General features: G+C 48.9%; 1 protein-coding gene across 45 annotated transcripts in view; it reads right to left on the reverse strand.

Moving 5' to 3' along the window:
* Tcf7l2 (transcription factor 7 like 2) overlaps nucleotides 1-22,240 on the reverse strand; it is a 188,972-nt gene extending 166,732 nt beyond the window's left edge. For 26 of the 45 annotated variants that reach the window (XR_009057554.1, XR_009057553.1, XM_057777307.1 and 23 more), the window contains exons 1-4: nucleotides 21,570-22,240; nucleotides 21,257-21,323; nucleotides 20,909-21,033; nucleotides 9,097-9,165 (exon numbers count right to left, since the gene is read on the reverse strand). Coding sequence is in view for 40 of the 45 variants with exons in the window: in XM_057777307.1 (XP_057633290.1) it covers nucleotides 9,097-9,165; nucleotides 20,909-21,033; nucleotides 21,257-21,323; nucleotides 21,570-21,758 (450 nt within the window). In the remaining 5 variants the exon portion in view is untranslated. The remainder of the gene's footprint in view (nucleotides 1-9,096; nucleotides 9,166-20,908; nucleotides 21,034-21,256; nucleotides 21,324-21,569) is intronic. The other 19 variants (XR_009057558.1, XR_009057556.1, XR_009057555.1 and 16 more) reach the window with 1 other exon arrangement.
* Between the last annotated feature and the right edge of the window lie 889 nt (nucleotides 22,241-23,129).

Below are 23,129 nucleotides of genomic sequence, written 5' to 3' on the forward strand. Positions count from 1 at the left end.
GCCAAGGCTATCAAATTCATCATGTGTGAGGCTCTTGACAGCAAATAAAAAATACACACTGTGTGTGGGGAGAAGCCAGACTCCAGACCTGCAGACGAGGAGAAAAGACAGGAGCTTGCACGCAGCAAGCATCCTCCTCTGCAGCACCGCAACACCCAGCCCATGCCAAACCCTTCCCACTCTGTATCTCATGAGCCTTCAGGAAACCACCTCAGGTGCCACCATTAGCCCCACAAATCAGGAGAGGGGAGCTTGGCATGCCCGAGACTCAAACCCAGGCTGTCTATGCCACTCCACCCTCAATGCCCACTAATTCTTCTGTTCCCTAAAAATGCAAAGGCAGGGGGGTGGGGCTGCCGCAGCATCAGTCAGTGGAAGGGCATACACATTAAACTCTTACACCAGGCCAGTGGTTCCCACCCAAAGGTGACTTTGACCCCCAGGGATCACCAGATCATTTCTGGGAGTACTTTTAGTGACCATGCTTCTGTTGAGAGCTCTGTTGAGGCCAGAGATGGTAACACAGGATAGTTCTCTGCACCAAAGAACCACCTGGATCCTGAGGCTGGGACACTGAGCGGTGCTGCCCCATCCCTTCTGCCACTCACCCCATCCCTGACCTCCAAGAGCAAACAACCAAAGCAGACAGGGCCGTTTGCAGCCCAGCTCTCAGCCTGCATGGAAACTGGTATGACTGATGCTTTTCCAACCACATGCCTCAAAGCCGAGGTTCTACAAGGATGCTTGAAAGAGTCCACACATCTGATACTGGTGTTTCTTTCTATAAGAAAATACACAGTACAGGTAGCAACTTTGAAACTTTCTTTCCAATCTGATTAAGCACTAAACTCACTGCCAAGCAATGGTTTGGGTGGGACCCTCCGGAATAAGACTGCTGCCAGCAATGGGAAGCCAGAAAAAGGGGGGTGGGGAGAAGTAGCAGCCACTTATCTGCTTGATTAGGACTTGATACCAGCTGTCCCAATCCAACTCCAGAAACGAAGCATCAGGCCTGATAAAAAGCCTTTCAAAAGTTCAGTGCTCAGCTAAGCAGCTCCCAAAATTATCAAGGGCTTTATAAAAACATAAATACCATAAAGCGAAACATAGAAACCCTCTCTTATACTGAGAAAACGTAGCCAGCTGCCTGCCACAGACCAGGCCTCCATATGTGCTCACGGTGGCGCATAAGGGGACACCAGGACAGCTGGCGAGACACTTGTTTTCACTTTCTGTGCCCATCCTCTCCATGAACACACACGCTGGTCTCTCCCCACCTCACAATGGGCAGCCTGAGTGCAGCCTCAACAGGTGCGAAGGCCGCCACAGGGAGAGCAAGCCGAAGTTGAAAGCCGTGGGGGAGCAGAGCATGGGGAAGCCAGGCTATTGCATCTGGTCAGCTCAGGGCAGCTGACTTAGAGTCAGGACATTAACTGGTACTTAAAAAGACAGGCATAGGAGCTGGAGAGAGATGGTTGCTCTTGGGGAGGATCCAGGTTCGATTCCCAGCACCCACACTGTGGCTCACAACCATCCAAACTCCAGTTGTGGGGGACCCAAGGTCCTCTCTGAGTGCCATGGGCACCAGGCATACAAATGGTGCATATAATCTGACATTAAGGCAAGACACTCAAAAAATAAAGCTCTTCTAGGACCCTCAAATCTTGCCTGCTTCCCACCAAAGTGTTGGACCCTGGGAAAAGTGAAGCCTGCTGCTTCCCTGTGTCGTTCACTTTCCTGGCCTATCAAAACTGACACTTCTTGCTCTATTCCAAGAGTAGCCGGGAGACGATATCAGCTTCGGCTAGTCTGAAAAATGCATGCCCAAGCCCAGCTTCAGAGCAACAGAATCCAGACCTATTATTTCAGCAAGACCTGCCGTGGCAGCCGGTGCCTCTGCTCTACTTTCCAGACCATGATCCACCTCTCCCCACAGGCTCTAACCTAGGAGACAGTGCTCACCACAGGTTCCCCGTTGATGGCGCCTTCTAAAACAGACTCTTCATCCCACAGACCCCAGCCATCTGCAGAACTCCGAATGCAGACAGCCTGTTTTCTCCGTGCGGGAGAAGTCAAGTTCAAAGAAGGCAGCCACCGCCCCCCACAGCCCCCCACAAAAAAAAAGGGTCTTGATGCAACTCTCCTCCACCACAAAGACTATATGTGCACAGCTCTGTCCTGAGAAGCCACATGCCCACAGCTACTGTAGACTCCAGGGTGGCAAGGCCAGAGAGCGCCTCTGCTAGGCTTCACTCCAGTCACCTGGGAAGCTATCACCAGAGATGCTAGACCGGGCAGACACCCAGGGGACACTAACCGAGGTGTCTAGGTCAGGTGTCTGAGTCCTGCTCTCAACACTTCCCTGTGGTGCGCTGCTAGAGCTGGGAACCACTGCCTTGGAGCCATGGTTCTCTATCAACCCAGAGAAAGGCCCCAGCTTTGCCCAACAACGTGGTTAAACCACCAAGACAGGTGCCAATCCCAGCACTACAGAACATGAGCCTGGGACGCGATCCCAGTCTTCTGAAGCTCTCCAAGATGTTCCCAGGAGATAGCAGCTCAAATTCAGGACACACTAACCTAGTCCTACAGAACAGGAACCTCCAGCAACAAGCACCCAGGACGTGTTTGCAGCACAGGTCCCATGGGCCATCTGTATAGTCTAGGAAGCTGGATGGCAGCCACGGCCTCGAAGACAGGCCAGCCCTCGATTTAGTCTTTCTAGTGCTGGGAACCCAACCCAAGGCCTGCTCTCCACCTCTGAGGTGCATCCTTGGCCTTGAGCACGGGTTATGAACCTATGCCAGCAGCCTTGCTCCAAACACACGGCCCCGGGTTGGAATCCTGGCAGACCATGGGGAAAATAACATGTCAGGTGTCTACTGCCTCATTTGCAAAATGGGGTAGTGACGATAATAACAGCAACTCTGCCACCCAAGCTCCCCTCCACGCACCAGTGAGAAATCAATGAACAACCCACAGACAGCACTCAACACTTGACCCAGTGTGCCAGAACTCAATAAACGAGCTATTATTATTGTCGTTGTTGTCGCCTCTGACCCCACACCAAGCACCTCATTGTCCCAGTTGCTCTTTCAGAACCAAATGCCCTCTTCACAGAAGCCTGGGCAGCAAAGGCCCCCGGCCAAAGCTCACTGAAATAGAACTGTAGTCTGCCTTCACTCACAGGCTAAGACACCGTCACCTGGGAACATGAGCAGCCCTCAGTTCTGATTGGGCACCTGAAAGCGTCAGAGCTTCCAATAAATAACCAATAGATCAATTTCAGAAGCCTCTAAGGCTGCCCTTCCAGCCTTTGGTAGCTGAAAAATCTCAGTTCTGACTAAAGATGGAACACTCCCGCCCCCAGCATGGGCGAGGCCCTGGGTTCGATCCCTTGAACCACGAGTAACAATGATCATGGCAATGACAACCACTCTTGGGCGAGTCTTGGACTAAGCAGGAAGTCTATCAGTTAGAGCAGTGGTTCTCAACTGTGAGTTGAGAGCCAACGACCCTTTCACAGGGATCGCCGAAGACCATTGGAAAACACAGATATTGACATTACAATTCATAGCAAAAATTATAGTTGTGAAGCAACAATGAAAATGATTTTATGGTTGGGGGTCACCACAACATGAGGAACTGTATAAAGGGTCACAGTGTTAGGAAGGTTGAGACCGCTGGGTCAGAGCAAGGTATGGTACTTAGACGCCAGTATCTGCGTCTGGTAAGATGGCTCAACAAGTAAAGGTATAGTTGTCACTAGCATGACATACAAGTTCAATCCCCAAGGCTACACACACACCAAAACACACACTGAATCAACATTAAAAAAAAAAAAAAAAAAAAAAACAGACATTTTAACAGTGTTCAAAACAGCACAGAAGGTAGCCAAGAACGACAGGGTTTTGTCTGTTTTACTCACAAATAAATTCCCATTGAAGGAAACTCCTAAAGGAGCAGGCAAGCACTCACCTACCTCAGCCAGCCTCTCAAGTGGTCTTCGTGGGAGTGGAGGCTGCACACTTTCACATCTAACGCAAGTGCTTACGCCAAGCCCCGAGCGTGGAGGCCAGGCCTGGTGCAACCTCAGGAAGTCAGGTGCTCAACACAGCCATGATTAGTAGTGAATTCTAGACCAGTCTGCGCCACACGAGACACTGTCTCAAGTTTAAAAATAATAATAATGGTTTGTTTTCTTTTTTAGCTCAAATGGACTGATTTTGGGGAATGTTTCCACTTAGCTACACTCTGCACATCTATATGAAATGAAAGACAGAAAACAGAGTAGGGAAGAGGACAGATTAAGAACATACGGTGTCACACGCCTTTAATCCCAGCACTCGGGAGGCAGAGACAGGTGGATCTCTGTGAGTTCAAGGCCAGCCTGGTCTACAAGAGCTAGTTCCAGGACAGGTCCCAAAGCTAGAGAAACCCTGTCTTGGGGGGAGGGGGAACCCACAAAACAAACAATAAAACAACCCACAGTGGAGACCAACATCAGAGCCCCAAATTAGGGACAACCAGGAACCCTCACATCTCATAAATTCTGAACAGATCTTCTAATACTAATATCTAGCCATCTTCATCGTGTGAGCAGAACGAGGCATTCCAGCCACAGAAGCTCACCTGTCTATGGGACAAGACACCCTTGGGGTGGACAAGCTTTTCATCCTTGCTTTGACACTAGACAGTACCCAAGCTCTGGAAGGAGGTCCTAGGTGCCCAGTAAATCCCTGTAGAGGAGGCGTAGAACTATGGGCCTTGGATAGCTCACACAAGATCTTGCAAGTTTAACAAGAGGGAAAGCAAAAATCATGGCAAAGTCTCCACGGCTCAGCTGTGCAAACAAACAAAAAGGCCCATTTCTCCTGGATCCTCTCCTAGCTGTCTTTGGCCACACACACGAGCACGCATATGGGTGTGAGTGTGTATGTACACACAGAAACCCCTTCGCATCTCCAAAGAGAAACAACCACGAAAGGTCGATGTGGTTTGTTTTTGTTGGGTGCAGTGCTTTTTCCCCTGAATCACATCTGACTTCGCGTTAAAACATCAACCTTTGGCCAAAACACTCTTAAAAACAAAGCTTAATTGGTTTTCAAGTAGCCCTTCAGAAAGCCCAGGGAAAGACCTCGCATAGGTCTGTCTCCCTCCGCCTTGGTTACAGAACTTCTCTTTGGAGACTGCGACCATGATGGGAGTAGGAATGTTGGACCGGTCCCTTTAGGAAGAAGCTACAGAGATGCCCAGCTGTGTACAACCACCTGCAGGCCATCCCCGGGAGGCAGCTCCAGTCTGTACATTTGCAATAAGGGTTCACCCTCCTGAGTCAGCATGAGTCCTTGACGCCATTTAACAGATACGGTGGAGGAATTTGGTCCTAAGAGCTGGGACCTGAGGACAAACTCCCGCATGATGGGGTGACCCAGAAGAGCATTGGCAAGTAACCTCTGACCTGATGAAGATCACTATGTCACCGCTCCCCTCAAATATGCCACTCACGCTCCCCACAACTAATGACCGTACATCTCAAAGATGACACTCAACAGTCCCCGGGGAGGCTTCTAGCTATAAAAGATCAATGCAAAGCTACATATGCACACCCAACACCACCCCTAGGTGCATTTGCTAGCGTAGGACAACAGGCGCAGACACCGCCGTTCCTCCAAAAGAAATCCAAAGCTACTGGTCCCGAATTAGGGATAGCGTAAACCTGGAAGCAACCGAGCATCCAACAACACAGAACAATATTTACTGTACAATTCCATTAAAAAAACAACAAGTTAAAGGAATCTACTGTTGGAATTGTTGTTGCAGATCGGAGAGAGGAAGTCACAACACTGGGAAGGGGGAAGAACAAAGCAGACTTAAGAGTATTTCATCAGAGGGTCCCCGGTTCAAATTCCAGCCAGTGTTTGTATTTATTAATAAAGCTTTATTGGAACACAGCCATGCTTTTCCCTCATATTTCTCTCAAAATGCTTTCAAACTAAAGTAACATTAAGTTAGCCAGACTGACTACATAGCCTCAAAAGCTTAAACTACGCATGAGCCCCCAAGCGTGTACTGACGTGGGTGGGGCCTCTTGGGTGTTCTCACATTTGTAAGTCCATGTTCCTCCTTACTAAACACTCGCAGGCTGTGCTGTGTGGTTCAGTGGCACTTTTAAAAAGCCAATGGTTTGGATGTTGCTCAGGGAACAAGCTCACACTCAACATCCAGGAGGACCTGTGTTCCATCACTGACATGCACACACACAACAGAATTTAGTAACCATTTATTATCACTGCTAATAATAACCATGCAGTACATATATTTATGCCCCTTTAATTTTTAGTCCAGTTATACTGTGTTCTCGGTCATTCTCACTGCCCTTGTCATGTCAGAACCACGGAGAGCTAGAATGGAACCAAAAGTGGGAAGTGCCCAGCACAGCGAGTGACACTGGGGGACAAAGCGACAGGTCCGTGGAATCACCGGGAGGCCATTCACACCCATGGTGAGCTTGGCTGAGTGCTGAGATGACAGAAGGGGTGGGGAGGGCGGGCGGGAGGAATGAACCTCATGTGATGCCCGGTGTCATAGTACCAGGTTATTTTAGGATGGAGCTTGGCGAAGAGCAGCAAGCTCAGCTCCTCCTGAAATACAGTATTTGTTAAGGTTCAGCCAGTTTTAAGTTTCCAGGGAAGAAACGGCTGCCCCAGCATCACGCTGGATTTAAGCTTGGGATGAGAGAAGGCCAGGTCGGTTTTTCTGTGTGCCAGGAGAGGCCCGCCCCACCCCAGGCTGCTGTCTCCCCACCACTAGGGTGTTGTCCCCCACCCCAGGCTGCTGTCTCCCACCCCATGCTGCTGTCCCCCGTCCCACCCAGGGTGTTGTTTCCCTCCCAGGCTTCTGTCTCCCCCCCCAAGGCTGCTGTCTCTGCCCCCCCAACCCAGACGGCTGCTGAAACACCCAGAGAATTCAGAGAACAATCTTATTCTGTCTGAGCTTTGCCTTTTTTTCCCTCTGCTTCTTTTGTTTTGTTTTTGACCATTTATCCTTTGATGATCACGCTAAAACTACAGCTAGCTGCCATTTGGCTTGGCCTTGTGCTGGTCAAGCAGACGCTGAGGGAGAGTGGACAGTTTTGAAAGCGTACTGCCAGGGCTCCATAAAATGCCCCTCTGTTTGCCCACACGGGCATCAGGCCTCAGCAAACAGAAGCAGAAGAGAACAATACTACCTGTTCATGGAGGAACAGGGATGGTTTCAGTCCTTCAAACAATAAGCTCTGTAATTCACTCCATCTTCCTCCTGAGAAAGGGCTTCCCATGGCCCACATCGTGCCAGGTGGTTTGGAGAAAGACGAACTGCACCTTCAAACAAGGGACACTTCAGCACCGGTGTAAAGATCCAACAGCTGGGCTGCTCTCGGGCTGGTCTCCCAGTGACATGGCCCCAGCCAGCCTTTCCACACCAAGATAAGGATCACTATCCTTTTCAGTCTCGACAATTCCCACACCCCGGGCAACAAGGATCTCCAGCCCTCCTGTGCTGGAGTAGGCCTCCCTAGCCTGCGGACACTCTGGTTATCTACCCATTCACCCAGGGCTGGGGTTTAGACTTGCTCTCTAAGCTAGCCCTGAGTCTAAACTGTTTTCCAAAAGCAAGACGTACTGGGCCTTAAAAGGAAGCAACTTCCAACAGGAAGCGTGTCAGAAAGAATCAGAGCTTCGTGCTCATCACACACAGCACTTTTGAAAACATATCTGGGTGTGGAGGGATTACAGTCGAGAAACATACTCTTCCCCTGAAGAACACACAGACAATCAGTACCTTACCCAAGCACAGTGTAACCTCAATATTGCTAGGCACAGCTGTTGTAGCCTTGAAATAAATGCAAAAAGACTAGGAACCAACCACATTTTTGAAAGACCTGCTCAGTCATGCCTCTTGCTGGAGAGAAGTTCCATTCACCTGGGGCAAATGGCTATTTCAGAGTAATATGGAGGTTGAAACAGATTTGAAATGGCAAAGTTAGGAAGATGCAGGAGGATGGGTGAGAAACAGGAGTTCCATCAGGCCACACAAGTACACACACACGTACATACGTGTATTTATATGTACCCTCACACACCTATGTGCATTTGCACACATATCCACACTCATCTGGACATAGGCATGCATGTCCACAAGCACAAGCACACTCACACCACCCTGTAAAGGCTTCCTCCCAAAAAGACAGCAAGAAGTGGGCATTCACCAAGTCAAAAGCAACCTAGGAGACCATAAATCAGATTTCCGCTCTCCAGTCGAGCATTAACACAGAACACTCAAGGTGTGGGGGTACGGTGAGGGGCATGAGACATCCCTCCTAGCAAGGCCAGGCCACCGGACAAAAGTGAGTTGGTCTGCCTGACTCCGCTGCGGCTGTTTGCTGGCTGCTGTTCAACCCCATGTCTATATTAGTCTGGGGTTTGTTTAGCCTTTGGATTTAGAAGGATGGAAGTAGTAGGTGAGCAGGAAACAGGACACTCATCAGGGGCTGGGATCTGTCACCTCTGCCTTCCAATACTTCTCACGTCGTATATCAAGAGGCCCCAAAGAAATCAACATTTCAGGATGATCAGGTCGAAAGTGGTACTCTTGGCACCATTGGCCATGATTTTGAACCACAGGCATCAACTCTCCCTGGCTGTCACATGCCCTCCTCACCAGCTTCCTCTCCCAATTCGCCAACCTGTGTGACTCCCAATGCAAGGCCCTTCCTTCTGTAAAATGCATGCAGTAACCACAACCGACGTGGGGTCTGAGCACCCACAATGCCTGATCCAGACAGTCTTAGACAACACAGACTCTTTTCATATCTTTCAATCATTTAGCAACATTTCTTCTGTTCTTCTTGACTTCCCACCTCCCTCAATGATTCAAACCACCACCACCTCATCATCATTATAATGGCATCATCATCATTATCCCCATCATCGTGACCATCCTCATCACCATCATCACCATCATCATCATCTGGGTGGGGGAGGCAGAGAATAAAAAGACACAAGAGACCTACACATTGGCAAGTCAAGCTTCAGAATCTCTTGCGCCTCCTACCTGAATTGCAATCTGGTGTTCAATCGTTTTGTACGCAGAGTAATGATTGCTGCCGGATTGAAAATGGAGCTGTAGGAAAAAACCAAACCAAAGCGTTCTGCTCACGTCACAGACTACAAGGAAACATCTTAAGCAGTTCATGAATAGCAGACAAACCTCCCTGGACCGAACGGCCACCCTGGCGTTCAGTCGAGACCTGAGGACTTGCACCATTATGGAGGAGAGGATCACACTCATCTGAACTGTTGCTTTTGTTTTTAGTTTTGGTTTTTATTGTTTTTGTTTTGTTTTAAGCACCCATTCAAAAATCGAAAAGGGGAGGAGGAGGGGCAGGAATGACACAGAAAGCAGGCGGAAGCCCATGAAGACACAGAGGAAGTCGGTGGGTGCTGAGCAGAAGGCTAAGGAAAACTAAACGGGGTGCTGCAAAAGTTGGCGACACACAGGCAAGAGCGAAGACAGAAAGAGAGCGCTGTGAGCAGCCACTGGTCTGCAAGTGCAAGCCCCACCCCCCCATATCTCTAACAACTGAACCCTGGCTCTCAGACAGAAATCTATTTCTGGGAAAACAAATGTCTCTACGGAATTCGGGGGCCACCCAGCACCTTATACATTCTTTCACCATGACTAAGCCGTTAGATTCTAAGGCATCTCCACAGCCCGCACTCTAGTGAGCTACACCTCCCCCAAAGGGAGCCAAGCATTACCAAGAGCCCCAGGCCAGGAAGGACCACCTCTCAGTGAATCTCTGCCTTAGTCCTAGGCCCATGGCTCTCAACCCAGGATTTCCCTCTACAGCCATACACACACACACACACACACACACACACACCCCACTGTAGAAGTGAAAGTCCCTACAGAAACACCAAGACTCCTCCCAAATGATGCATGTTACCCTTAGGCTGCTACCCACTGGTATAAACAGGCACCAGGGTTGAGACATTTGATAATTGACCCAATAATCACAGAGGGGTCTCGGCAGGTATCTGAAATGTATTACCATACTCAGACAGCTGAGGAAGCTTCAGATGACCAAGAGAGATTCCCTGCCTACCCACTCCTGCAGCAGGCAAGTCTGGGGTACCTTCTCCAAACACTTGGATCGACATCTACATTATTATCTTTATCCCCAGAAACTATAACTTCAGAACTAAGTTATCAGAATCCTTCTGTGCTTCAAGTACCATTAGGGCTGCAGCAGAGTTTTAAACTCAATTAATTTGTTATCTGGTTCTTTGGAAAGAAAGTCATTCAATAGGATGTTAGTGCTTTTAAAAAGGAAAAAGATTCCCTTAAATTCTGAACTAAAATGTAACAACACTGTAATAGTATAGTCTAAACCCACATTACTCAAAATGTAATATAATAAGTACCCATTTTTAGGATACAGTGGACTTGAAGAGGATCTCAACAGTTACCCCCCCCCCGCAAAAAAAAAAAAAACCTAAAAACTGCCAGGCAGTGGTGATGCACACCTTTAATCCCAGCACTTGGGAGGCAGAGGCAGGCGGATCTCTGAGCTCGAAGCCAGCCTGGTCTACAAGAGCTAGTTCTAAGCCAGGCTTCAAAGCTACAGAGAAACCCTGTCTCGAAACAAACAACAAACAAACAAAAACAAATAAAAACAAAAAACAATGTATGCTTTTTGTAACAAAACATGGTAATCAAATTAAAAGAAGACAAACTAAAGTTGGGCAAAAATAACAATAATCTCTCTACATGCCAAAGCAGAGCAATAAACCACTCCCCTCATACAAGTTACTATGGACAAAGTAAACTAAGCCTCTGTGCACACAGCCCTCCCCACCACATCCAAAGCAATTGACTCAAAAAGAAAGGTGCGTCTGTCTGTGCCCTTTGTCCCCCGACCACCCACCCCAGTCAGGGAAGCCGGGATCTCACTCATTACTGGGACAGTTTTCCACCATGTTAAAACAACTTTTGTGTAGGAGACAGGTCTCTTTGCGAGTTTGGAATTCCTTGCAAGGGAACAGCTCTTGTCTGAGAGGAGGGTCCTCTCTCCTCAGCAGAGCAGGCAACAGTAACAACTTGGTCCTTCCTTTCAAGGGTTTTATTCTCCTCTTTTCCAATTGCCCAATTCAGAGCTAATGGAAACTTGTCCAAGCTTCTGTTCCCACAAACCCTGCGGAGCCCCAGGCAATCTGTACTCAAGGTAACCACAGGAATCTTATATTGTCAATTAAAACTGAATGGACACCTGATAACTTCGGATATGCCGTGGAAAATAATTTCATGTAGTCATCGTCTTATGAATAAATTAATGAAACTGTGACTCTGCCAAACGCAATTTTCACTTGTCCAGTTCCATTCTTAATCCTTGCATTCATCACCTTCCCATAAAACACCAGTGAGCCTGGAGTGAATGCAGCAATTAAAAAAGTAAACACACACACACACACACACACACACACGTGAAAGTTTCTAAAGACACTATCAGAGAAGCCTGCATCAAGAATCAATTTACCTCCAGTTAACCGTGCCTGCACAGGAAGCCCGTGTGGGCATACATTAGCCCACACCGTTTTTACACCTCCAAACAATGTAACTTCCTTAGGGTATATCCAGCAGTGCAGGAATCCTCTTACCCACTCCCAGCCCCAGCCAGTGCAAAAGGCTCCCTCAGTATATAAGATTTCTCCCAGCCACCAACCACTGTGTTCTAGAGGATTCGGAACCTAGGCTACCTCCAGCCAGAGCAAAGAATACCAAATGCTTTTGTTTCTCTTTGGGGTTTCTACCCTTGCTTTCCCCAAAAAAATGCTTTTCTGAAACACAGGCTGTAACCAGCGTATTTTTTGCTTCCCTATAAAATCATGAAGTGGCTTTGTTTGTTTACAGCCCAGCTTCTTAAAGATATAATGCAGATGTTCCATAAGAACTTGGCACTCCAACCCGAACCAGCTCCTGTTTTCCTGCCTCTGCCTCCCACCCCCACAGTAAGAAAGGAGAAAACAAAGCCTGTTTAGGCCTCTGTGTTTTGAGGTTACACGAAGACAGAGGTCCAGGGCAAAATGGTTTATGCCTTATCTGAGATTAAAAATGTTTAACCCGTTTTGTACAGGTCACCTGGAAGGCTCCAAGTCACTTTCCCAGCCCATCTCTGTGGCTTCCTTATGTGGGTGTGTCTGGTGCTCAGGATAAGAGCCTCGCCCCTTGGACTGTCCAGGGTGCCAGGAGACTTGGTTCCTTCCTTCCCTCCTAGGAAGCCCCACAAAATAACACCTTCCCTTCCTAAGTCACAACAGACACCCCTCCCTATTAGAGCACCCAAGCAGCCAGGCCCCCTCTGGTCCAGAACAGTCAGGAAGAGTCAACTGTTTAGGCAAATACTTGCAACACTCTCTGCTTCCCTTATTACCCTATCTTGATTCCTCTGGCTTTATTTCTAATCATTACCACTGACTCTAAATTTGATGCTGCAGATACTGGAGATCAGAGATACCCGGGGATAGAAGAGGAAATGGCCTTTGTCAACCACAGGAATCTCATGCTCCAAGCCGCAAACAAAACAGCAGTCCTCCAATGGGGAGAAGAGGAACTTCTGCACCGTCCACGTGACTTAAGGGATGAGGCGGGGCACAGGCTTACTTTTCAGTTTTATGAATCACCTGGCTGTCTCATATCTATCTGTATGCACGTGTGCACACGCGCACTTGCATGCACACACACGCGAGTGCGCGCACACACACACACACACACACACACTGCATGCGCGCATGCACTCATCCATTTCCTAAGCAGCTTGGGTTTTCTTGGGGTCTATTTTCCTTCTGCCTTTTTCTCACTTGAACTGTAATTTCCACATCACCTGTTTTTAAATGTTTTTTAATAGTTTATCTGAGACCTTGTCTTAGGTCCTCATCCTTTTGGGGACACCGAGGCAGAAAAAAAAAAAAAGACTACTCGTATGTCCCACAAACACGCCCCACCCCACCACAATAACTGGGGCTTTTCACTCAATGGAAAATAGACTCTTGCCCAGGACTTGGGGTGACTGCCACCCATCCTGACATTCTGATACTGTCTGCTTAAAAAGTGCCAGAGAAGTCTCACACTTGGGGGGGAGGGGCTACAAACGGGAATGGCTAGTAGATTCCTGGGTTTACAATCCCTGCAGAGATCCAGACAGAGAATCTTTGCAACACCCTAAAACCACCATCTAACAAAGGCAGTGCCTCCTCACTTCCTGGTATTCTACCACAGGAAAACACACGCCACAGAACGGGCCCTCAGACCTTAGAACGGGCTCTCCGACTGTCCCATTGATGGTTCCAGCGCATGTCTCTTTACCCTCATTAATTTCTTTCTTTTCCTTCCCCACTTCTCCTCGACCTGAAACCCTGAGCTGAGTCAGACGTGGGTCATTAACTTTTACAGCTTTCATACACACCCACCTACTCACATTTGGGGAAAGAAGTATTGACTCGCAACATTGCCTGAGACCAAAATCCTCTAAAAGGAAACAAGGGGGAGGGGTCGGGAGAATCGCTTCAAGAAAGTTTTCTCCGCGCCTCTACCGGGGGATGCTCCCTTCATTGTTTTTCTCCTGGAGCTAAAATCCCTGGCAAAGAAAGGCTGCGGCTGAGCTTGGTTCTGATAGCTGTAGGCTCTCCTGGGTTGAGGAGAGACTAGTTGGTGTGCTTTAAACATCAAAACATAATTAAAGTTCTTCATCTGGGAGGGAAGCTGAAGCCACAGCTCCAGCACACAGGGGCACGTGTTCTTAACGTAGCACTTTTCGTTAACACTTGCTACAGAACACCCGCAGAACGATGCGCCGTCGTCCCAGAGTTAGAGCTCATAATGAATTAATTGGCATTAATGTGGCTCTCCTGCGTCCTTGCACGGGTATGCCATGGCACGTCCCCGGCTCACTCACACTGACAGGACAGTAACGCAGTGCCTCTATTTCACTTTCTAAAACAAACAAACCCACCCAAAGACCCACACGGATCCTCGCAATTTTTTCAAGCATTTTTGCTAATATAGTTAGTACATCATAATTGGTCCAGTTCGGGGGAATCTAGTTATCTTCTCAGTAAATATTTATAGCGTCACTCTTTACCATTCATCGTGAATTTCGTGGAGGATCTCACTGTAGCCCTACATCTGCAATTCATTGACTTTACAATTTACCACATGTTGGGATGGGAGAGGTCTTAGCTCCATTTGAATCACTACACAAATATGCAAGTGATTTATCGGTTTTAAACTGGAGACTGCAAGAGAGGGACTCCGCTTTCCTGAGTATTACTTCTTCTGGCAGACCATGAACAATTACAGTGCGTACTAATTAGGCTCTGTAAATGTGCCGGGCCCTGCTAATGCCTACCAGGCCTCACATCTATTTTCATGATGCCAAACTTGGGTAGGCCATTGTTAACTCCTTCAGAACTGACATTACCAATAGCTATGTCTTCCCACTGCAGCATGAACTATCTAGGGCCACTTCATATATATATATATATATATATATATATATATATATATATATATATATATATCACAAACTGAATTACCCACACAAAATCAGATGTGCCTAAGGAAGAAAAACCTATCCTGGGAAAAGCGGAAAAACACCATGCCTGATAACCCTTCAAAGATCCCACAGCCCAGTCCTTGTAATGAGCTGTTAAGGGATTCACAGATCCCTAAGGGCTAGTAAGTTTCTGCATTCCATTGATTAGAAAATAAAACCTTTCAGCCTGGGTCTTTAAACTTGAGTTGGATTGGAGGGAAAGTATTTGCCTAGAAATGGTTGTATCATTCAGCAGTCCCCACACTTGCTTACACACACACACACACACACACACACAGCAGCGGCGGCGGCAGCAGCAACAACAGCACTAAGTGGCCCACTTCGCCCAATGTTCGCCAAAACAATCGACTCTTTAAAACTTAGTTAAACCTTCTCTCACAGCTGGATCTGGACCTCAGATAATTCTCCAGCCAGACTCTCCACCTCCAGATGTTCAGGGCTAACTGATAGGAAACATATTGGTTTCCAGATAGAACAGCATGGGTAAAGACAGGATTGCAGCCGGTCTCTCACTCCAGAGCAAAAGCCACATAGCTCTGCAGGGTTCCACCCACTGTCCTCCAGTCCCACACAAGGCCCATTCCGTCCACCCCCTGCTCTTCAATACTTCTCAATCATTTACTCTGCACCTCTGGCTAGATACAGTTTCCACAGAGCAGCATGCCCCCCCAGTCCCACCATAAACCTGTTCTGTTTTGTTTTGCTTGCTTGTCTATTAAATTCTTCTCATAGGCTTTTCTCACTGTACCTCACTTCTTCCTAAGCCTTTGTATCAACCAGAACACTATACAATGTGTATATTTCCCCTTCTAGCCTAGTGGAACATATTTTAAATGAAAGTACATTCTCCCATATCAGGTTTCTTTAAGTATTGTGGGAAATATGCACAGTAGAGTCAAAGTGGTCTCCAGGAAAAGTGAGGGGATTAAGAGAGTAAAGAGGGGGAATCCAGAAGAGAAGGAGAAAGAAGCAAACACCCCAAGCAACTTTGCTTTTGAAAAGAGCATTTAGAGCGGAGTCCCCTGAATTCCCGCCCCTCAAAGTGCTCCTTATAAATGTATATAACAATAGCTTAGAGCAAAGAACAGGTCTGCTGCCAAAGGAAGGGGATGCCTGTCTAAGTCGACGGGGGCTGAAGAGGTGCGGGGTGGGTGGAGGAGAGGGGAGACCAGCTCTTGCGATGCACCCCCCATCTCACTGCTTATAATTAGTGAGAGAAATCTGAGCCACTGCCAATGTCTGCGGACCTCGAATATCATAAGGGTAACGTGGCGTCAAATATCTCAACATTCATAAGTGTTATGGGCTGCAAATAAAGCCTGTGGATTTATGACTCGGGGAGCTTGCCAGCAAAGGACTGGGGCACATGTCTTTCAGCAGGGCCCTGTCGGGGCGCAAGCACGCCTTTGGTTGTAAAATTAACCATTTCCTTCACAAATGTGCTCAATTATAAATTATAAATCCAAGCTGAAGATTTACTTACAAGGTTGCCAATTTCTACTCCCTAAAGAAACTCAGATACCCACCACACCACACACACACACACAAAACAAAACCCTAGAGAATCTTCGTCAGCTCTCCTTTTCTAAACGTTGAAATGAGTAGGCAAAGCTATAAAAGTAGCCACAGATATCATCAAATTCCACTCCCACCAAGACTAAAAATCTAGCTAGCACCTACTTCCTTGGAAGCTTATTTATTTGGCAATGCCGAGATTTTTTTTTTTTTTAAGGGAGTAAATCATTCCCTGCCTCGTCTCCTCCCTGCCCCCAGTACAATGTCATCTACTTCCTGTGCAGGAGAAAGCATCTGCTAAATCCAGGTTGTCCCATACTTAACTGCCAATAAACCAACTTCCACATAACTTCCAGACAGCTGGGGGAAAGGTCCTCGGGAGTTTTTAGTCACGGTCCTAAACACGCGTCCACACAAAAATTTGCAGCTGTCCTTTTTCTACAGTGCATTGTTAATGTGATTCAGGAGCCCCCGTTGTGTGACATCTGAAAAAAACGCAAAATCCTTCCTCTCCTCTCTGTGCATGGGAGAGAGCAGGCCAGCACTTCTCGGATGGTCTCTGAAGACCTTCCCTATGCACCTGGGCACCTTGTGAGACAGGAGAAGGTGCTCAGATCTTGAAAAGACTTCTATCCTAATCTGGAAAAACATAGCCTCTGGTATAATCATTAAATGCCTCCTCCCTTTAAATGGCATGCAGAATTGCAGCCACCCTGTGCCACTAACAGAGAATGCAGCAGCGTTCTAGATGTCACTCTGGGAAACCTTCCTGTAACTTTTTCATAGCTGCCTGCGAAACAGAAAGCTAGTCTACAGCCAGCAGCATCTCCAAAGGCAATCTCTCTCAGGAAACAGAAAATTCAGGTGGAGAACTCCAAGCAAGAAACAGCATGGTTAGTCTCCAGATCTTTTCGACATCTATGATAAAGGACAGTAGCCAACGCTGGCGTCCCCTAAATGGTAGCAAAGATCTCCCCAAAATGGTTTTCCTGGAGAAGCCTTTCAGACTCCCAAACCCCACATTTGTTTCTGGGGTTTCAGGAAGCCAAACTGCAAAGCACTAACACACTAGATTTATAATCATAGCTTACTGAGTGAACGCTGAGCCCAGACGTTAAACCCTAACTTACACGATTAGCATAGACTTGCTGCATTGAGATTGAAATCTAAACATGTCTGCCATAAATATTTCTGAAGGAGATGAAAACAATTAGCATAAATACGAAAGGAGGCTGAGAGCACCTGTTCTTTTTCAAGGCGATAAGCATTTTATTGTTCTCTATTTAAAATGTAATGACCTGTGTAATCACAGTAATATTACATTGTTATGGAGGGGCTTGGAATGTCACACTTTGAAAAGTGTTGTCAAAACAATCAGGGGTGAAGGTGGGGGGTGGGAAGACAACAGGGAAGGTCCAACATTAACCCCTCACACTCCAGGGTCTCAATCTTTTGTGTCAGGAAGGATTTGTTGTTTGAGAAAGTTGAAAACATCCATTTTTCGGCAAGCCGGGGGAAAAAATTGCCGGGCTAAATAAAACCTCCTCAATGAACAGGCTCCCTCCCGATTTCCTTGAAATGCTCCAAAATGAATTCAAGATGCTGTTACTTATCTGCTCAACCTAGTAGCAAACAGTTGTGCTGAAATGCCAATGCTTTGGGTAGATGAAGCGCTGTGAGAATACCCTGAAAACGCCACCTCACGCCTGCCGCAGTCCCCAGCACTGCAGGTCCATTTCTTGCAAGCCAGGAGGAAAAACAGAAAAGTTAAATTTCCCCTACCAATGGACCTCAATCCTGTAACAGTATTCTCCAGAACACAATGGTACCCGAATCAGAATATTGGCACTTTCAGCCCTTCCCCTGTACTTAGAGTTCCCCTTAATGTATGTTTCTATCTGAATGTATCCTCTTCATAAGCCAATTCTACTGCTGTATCAAAGATTAAATTAATGTTCTGAGGAAATCTTTGTCGTTTTAAAGTAAAATCATTACTACCAGTCTTTGCGGCTTCTTTGGTAATTAAAAGATTGTTCTAGAGATGATCTATTATTCATCAAAAGCCAATCTAATGATACTCCTTAATTCTCCACATTCTTAAACAGAAAAGCAGAAACCGGGGTTCCAGAGAATCTGTTTTTTAAAGGATTCGGCCCTTTGGCCAGTACTTGCTCACAAGTTACAGAAAATGTACCAAAAAGCGCCCTGGCCAGGAGGAAGGAGAATGAATGAGCTTATCCTGAATTTGTGTTTACAACTCGTACACAAAACCAGACCCTAGGAAACCCTGAGAATTTCAGACCCGGGACCACTGACTGGCTTGTGTGTTACACCCGGGGCTGTATCGAATCTGGAATCGCAAGCTTGCCCAAGCGTTCAAAGGCACTATAGAGGGACATACAACCAACCGCCTTGCAGCTCCTTGCCAACGCTCTGCTCAGCAGCCTAAATAAATAACTTCAATTTTGTAGCATACAAGCTTATCCAGGTAAGGGAAAGCAAAGAAACAGAGGCAGTGTGCACAAAGATGTCTGATGTCTGACACGCAAATACTAACAGCCTACTGGGTTCAGAAATGCCTTCTCAGAGTCAGTCTGATGTCACAGCACAGGGCCACCCGCTATGTCCACAATTAAAACAACTAGACGCTGTCTATTCCTACAAAGCCCACAAAGGGGGCCGTGGGTTGGGAGCCTTCCTTGTCTCCCCGGGAAATCATTTATTTGCCTTTAACAATTTCCTTGTTTCCTAATTACAGCACAACGCAACTGTGTGGGTTTGAAGCGATGGTGTGGCCAGATCGCCAGCGGTCACGGGCGTGCAGTTTGAAAAGGGTCAAGAAAGCCAACAAGCCTGCCATCAAAGCTCAATATTCTCATGGCCTTTCGGGTGGCTAAGTGGATTTTAAAATAAAACCAACCAAAGAGGTCTGCGTCCTAAGGAGAAGAGGAGGGGGAGGAGGAAATTCCCAGGATTACTTTGGAATGTTGTGGGTCTCGTTTGCTAACACTCCGATTCTTTTAAGATCCCGTCAGCTACCAAGAAAAACACCAGGCGCTGCTTCGGAGGCCGCCGAGCAGCCTCCGGAAAGCGCGGGCCCTGCTGGGCGAGGTCAGGCTGTACCTCTGTCCCGGCTTCTAAGGAAGACACGGGCGCTGGGGGGGGGGATGGGGGCGGTGATTGTTTCTCTTTCCTAGGCACTAAAAAAAAATTACCGGTCTAGCGTGCTCTTGCTATTCTGCCAGAGCCAAAGGGAAAGGAAAAAAAGAAAAAAGAAAAAAAAAAAAACAAGTTAAACTTGATAGTTAATATTTTAATGCTTAAAAACACTTGTAGATTTGGCTGATTCAAATCCCAGCTCTGCTCAATAGTGGGCACATTATTTCAGATTGCCACCTTGAATGAGCGAAAGAGGAAAAACAAAACTAGTGTGTGTAAACACGAGGTAGGGACCACGGCCAGAGGTGCAAAGTGACAACCCCGGGAAGACAGGCACAAACCGGGCTGATGTGTCTAGAGCTCCGCAATCCAGGTTTTTCTTTTTTCTTTTCTTTCTTTTTTTTTTCGGGGGTGGGGAAGCAGAGGACAGTGTGAGGGCAGGGGGCAGAGGCCCCGGGAGAACACGAACAAATGTCTACGGTGGGTGCTGGAGGTACGCCGCAGAGAGCTCCCGAGGAGCATGGCACCCCACGCTGCCCTGGGCCCCTCAAAGTTGGGAAGCCGATTCCCCAGACAGGAAGGCATCCCCAAGTCTCCTACACCTCCTTGAAAGCGCTCACCATGGCCTCTGCCCCCTTCCCAGGGGCCCATGGTGAGCTAGCTGGTCAGGGAAAAGAAGGCCTCTACACCCCATCCGAAGACACCGAGTTTCCCTTGACACAAAAGTCCACTCAAAACAGGCCATCCTGACTACACACAAACCCAGAAGCCCTTCAAATCGGCCTTCCCAACACGCACAGCTCGCAGCTAGGTAGCGTGGGGCAGCCAAGCCCTGCCGGGTCTGCAGAGAAAAGCACGCCCAGGAACCCCGGGCCTGCAAGGGGACCAAGCCTGGCAAGTGTGACCTTCCCGTGGAAGAAGGGGCCAGGAGGCCCACGAGCCTGCAATCACCACTAGAAAGCTACAAAAACGACCGGCTGGGGACAGCGCCGGGCGCTTCCGCAGGGTCAAGGCTGCGCAAACAGCATAGCAGCGCCTGGAGCCAAAGGCACTGGGAATCCGCTCAGCGCGGCCCGGGACCGGCCTCCCAGCCAGCAACCAAGGGGTTAACCTGGGGAAAGCCCAAGACGCACAGAAGAGGGAAGGAAGAGAGGGAGAAGAAAGAGCCACACAGTCCTCTTCCCAGGGACAAGAAACAAACACCACTAAGCAAGGGGAGGGGGAGGGGGAATCAGAGCTTAAAAAAAAAAAGGAAAAAAGAAAGGAGAAGGAAAAAGAAAAGGGAAAAAAGGAGAAAGAAAAACTAAAAGTTTAGATTGGCATCCCACCACCCCAACAGAGCCCTGCCTGGGAAAGAAAAGGCTCCCCGAATCGCGAGGCAAGCACAAGGAAAGCCAGAACATGGCGAAGCGCAAACAAACCCAGTCCACAAAAGGCAGAGAAAAAGTTTGGAGAGTTCGGGCCGCGAGGGGGGGAGGGGAGGGGGGAGGGGCGGGGCGGGGGAGGGGCAGGGCATGCGGGGCCGGCAGGCGGGCGGGCGAGCAGGGCGGGCAGGGCGGGGAGCGCGGTGGCACTTACGGTTCGGGCGGTGGGCGAGAGCGATCCGTTGGGGAGGTAGGGGCTCGTCAGGTCGGGGATCATGATGAAGGGGTAGCCGGGATACGGTGGCCCCTTAAAGAGCCCTCCATCTTGCCTCTTGGCCGCTAACATGGCGGGGCGGCGGAGGGGACGGCGGCGGCCGCGCGGCGCGGGAGAGAGCGGGAGAAACTTTTTAGCAAGTGTCCCCCCGGAGGGCCCGCGCGCGTCCCCGGGGCCCGGCCGGCGCGGGAACTCGGGTAGGGAGTGGGGCGAGGGTACCCACCAAGCCGACCCCGGGGAGGGGGGCAACGCGATCGCGCGGTTTAGGGGCGCGCGGGGCACACTCACCTTCTTCCAAACTTTCCCGGGATTTATCTCGGAAACTTTCGGAGCGAGGCGGAGGCCGTCTTTCCGCCTTCCCGGAGGGGCGAAGTGGGGAGGGCGAGGGGCAATCGCCGCGCCGAGGGGGTGCGGAGGAGGGAGGGTCGGCGGGGAAAGGGGTGCAGAAAAAACACGGTTACAAGTTTTTGCAGTCAGCAGCCCGGGCAACCGTCCGTGCCGCCCGCCGCCCGCAACCCCGACCCGCCTCGCCTTCCAGCCCCAGTCTCCGAGCCCGGGAACCGGCAGGAACAACCTCGCCAGCCCGAGGGGCTCTTCCTACCTCAGAATCGGAGGAGCTGTTTTGATTCGTCTCTGATTCATTGACCAGCGACGACTTGACATCGGCTAAATCCCTCTCCGCCGAGGAGTTTTCCGAGTTCTTCTCCTCCTGCTCGCCCTCGTCTTTGAAGGAGATCAGTTCGTCGTTAGCGCCTAGGTCATCTCCTCCACCGCCGTTCAGCTGCGGCATTTTTTTCACCCACCAGCAGCAATTTTGGAAGAAAAATGAAGGAGGAAGAAAAGCAAAAAAAAAAAAAAAAAAAGTTTTGCGAGCCCCCCAAAAAATATTGCAAGAAAAAGACGAGTCCAAGGTTAACTTTTTTTTCCTTCTTTGGGGTCTTTCTCTCCTGGGGAGGGGAAAAGAGGGAGGAGGGGAGGGGAAGGGGGAGATCTTCTGCACGCGTGAGTTTGGATTTCTTTTTTCTCTCGTTCCCAAGGATCCGATCAATGTGCAAAAAAATAATAAATAAAAAACGGGGGTTAAAAAAAAACAACAACAACAAGTCAGATATAAGAGCAAAGGGGGGGGAAGCCGAAGACACCGAAGGAGCTCGTGCCGCTCGGATTTGAGTGAGTTGAAGTTAGACTGAGCTTTTCAGTTCAAAGGCGGCGCTGATTGACAGATAGAAAAAGGGGGATCGAAATCCGGAGGAACGGAGTAGTCTGGGAGCGGAGATTATTGACAGGGCGAGAGGAACACACTCGCCTTAATGAGATGCCAGGGGGCGGGGCGAGCCCGGTGACGTGTGCATAAATAAACAGCCGGGGTGGGCGGGGCGGGGGCGGCCAACAATGATCCTTTGGGCGCCGGGAGAGCGAGCGGGGCGGGCCGGGGCCGCGGGAGGCGACCGGGGTGCGGCCTGTGCGCTCTGCGCGAGCTGGGAGCCCAGACGGTGCGGGCCTCGCTCCTGGAGGGGGCGGGTTCCGAAAGACAATGCGGACCGGGAGAGGAGGGGAAAGGGGTGGCAACCGAGTCCGGAATCTGAGCCGGGGAAGGCGGAAGGAAAGCCCACTTGGGGGGCGGGGATGGGGAGAGGCCCAGAAAAAGTATTAGCCAGAAGTCTCGAGGATGGGGACCAATAGGGGAGGACTGTGGGACGTGGGGACAGGGTGCTCAATGGTTAATCCCGCAGAGAAGTCGGACGCCCTGTGGCGGGATAAGACACAACTGGTCCAAAAAGCTCACCCCTCTGCTCTGAGAAAACCTGGGGAAGCTGAGGGGCTGGGCCACGAACATTCAAGGAGGCTAACCCACAAGGGTTCCCCTCCCTTTTTTCTTTAATGACAGTGAGTCACGTCATTAAATGTAAAGACCCACTCGGTTAAATATGCCAAGAAGGCGTTTTATCCAAAAAAACAAATACTTTAGGTTTGTCTGGGGTACTAAAAATATCCTTAAGGGAAATGTAAAGTTAAGTTGGTTTTGGGTTTTCTTCTTTCTTTTTTTTTTTTTTAAACTGACGTTGGAAGTAGGAAGTGATGTAGGATCCAAAGTCCGTTCTGACTTTAGAGGTGAAAAGTTTGGGCGTTAACAGCGCCAGGGAAAATAAAAGTGAAAGTT

Source organism: Chionomys nivalis, chromosome 8, assembly GCF_950005125.1.
Source record: "Chionomys nivalis chromosome 8, mChiNiv1.1, whole genome shotgun sequence".
NCBI classification, from domain to species: domain Eukaryota; kingdom Metazoa; phylum Chordata; class Mammalia; order Rodentia; family Cricetidae; genus Chionomys; species Chionomys nivalis.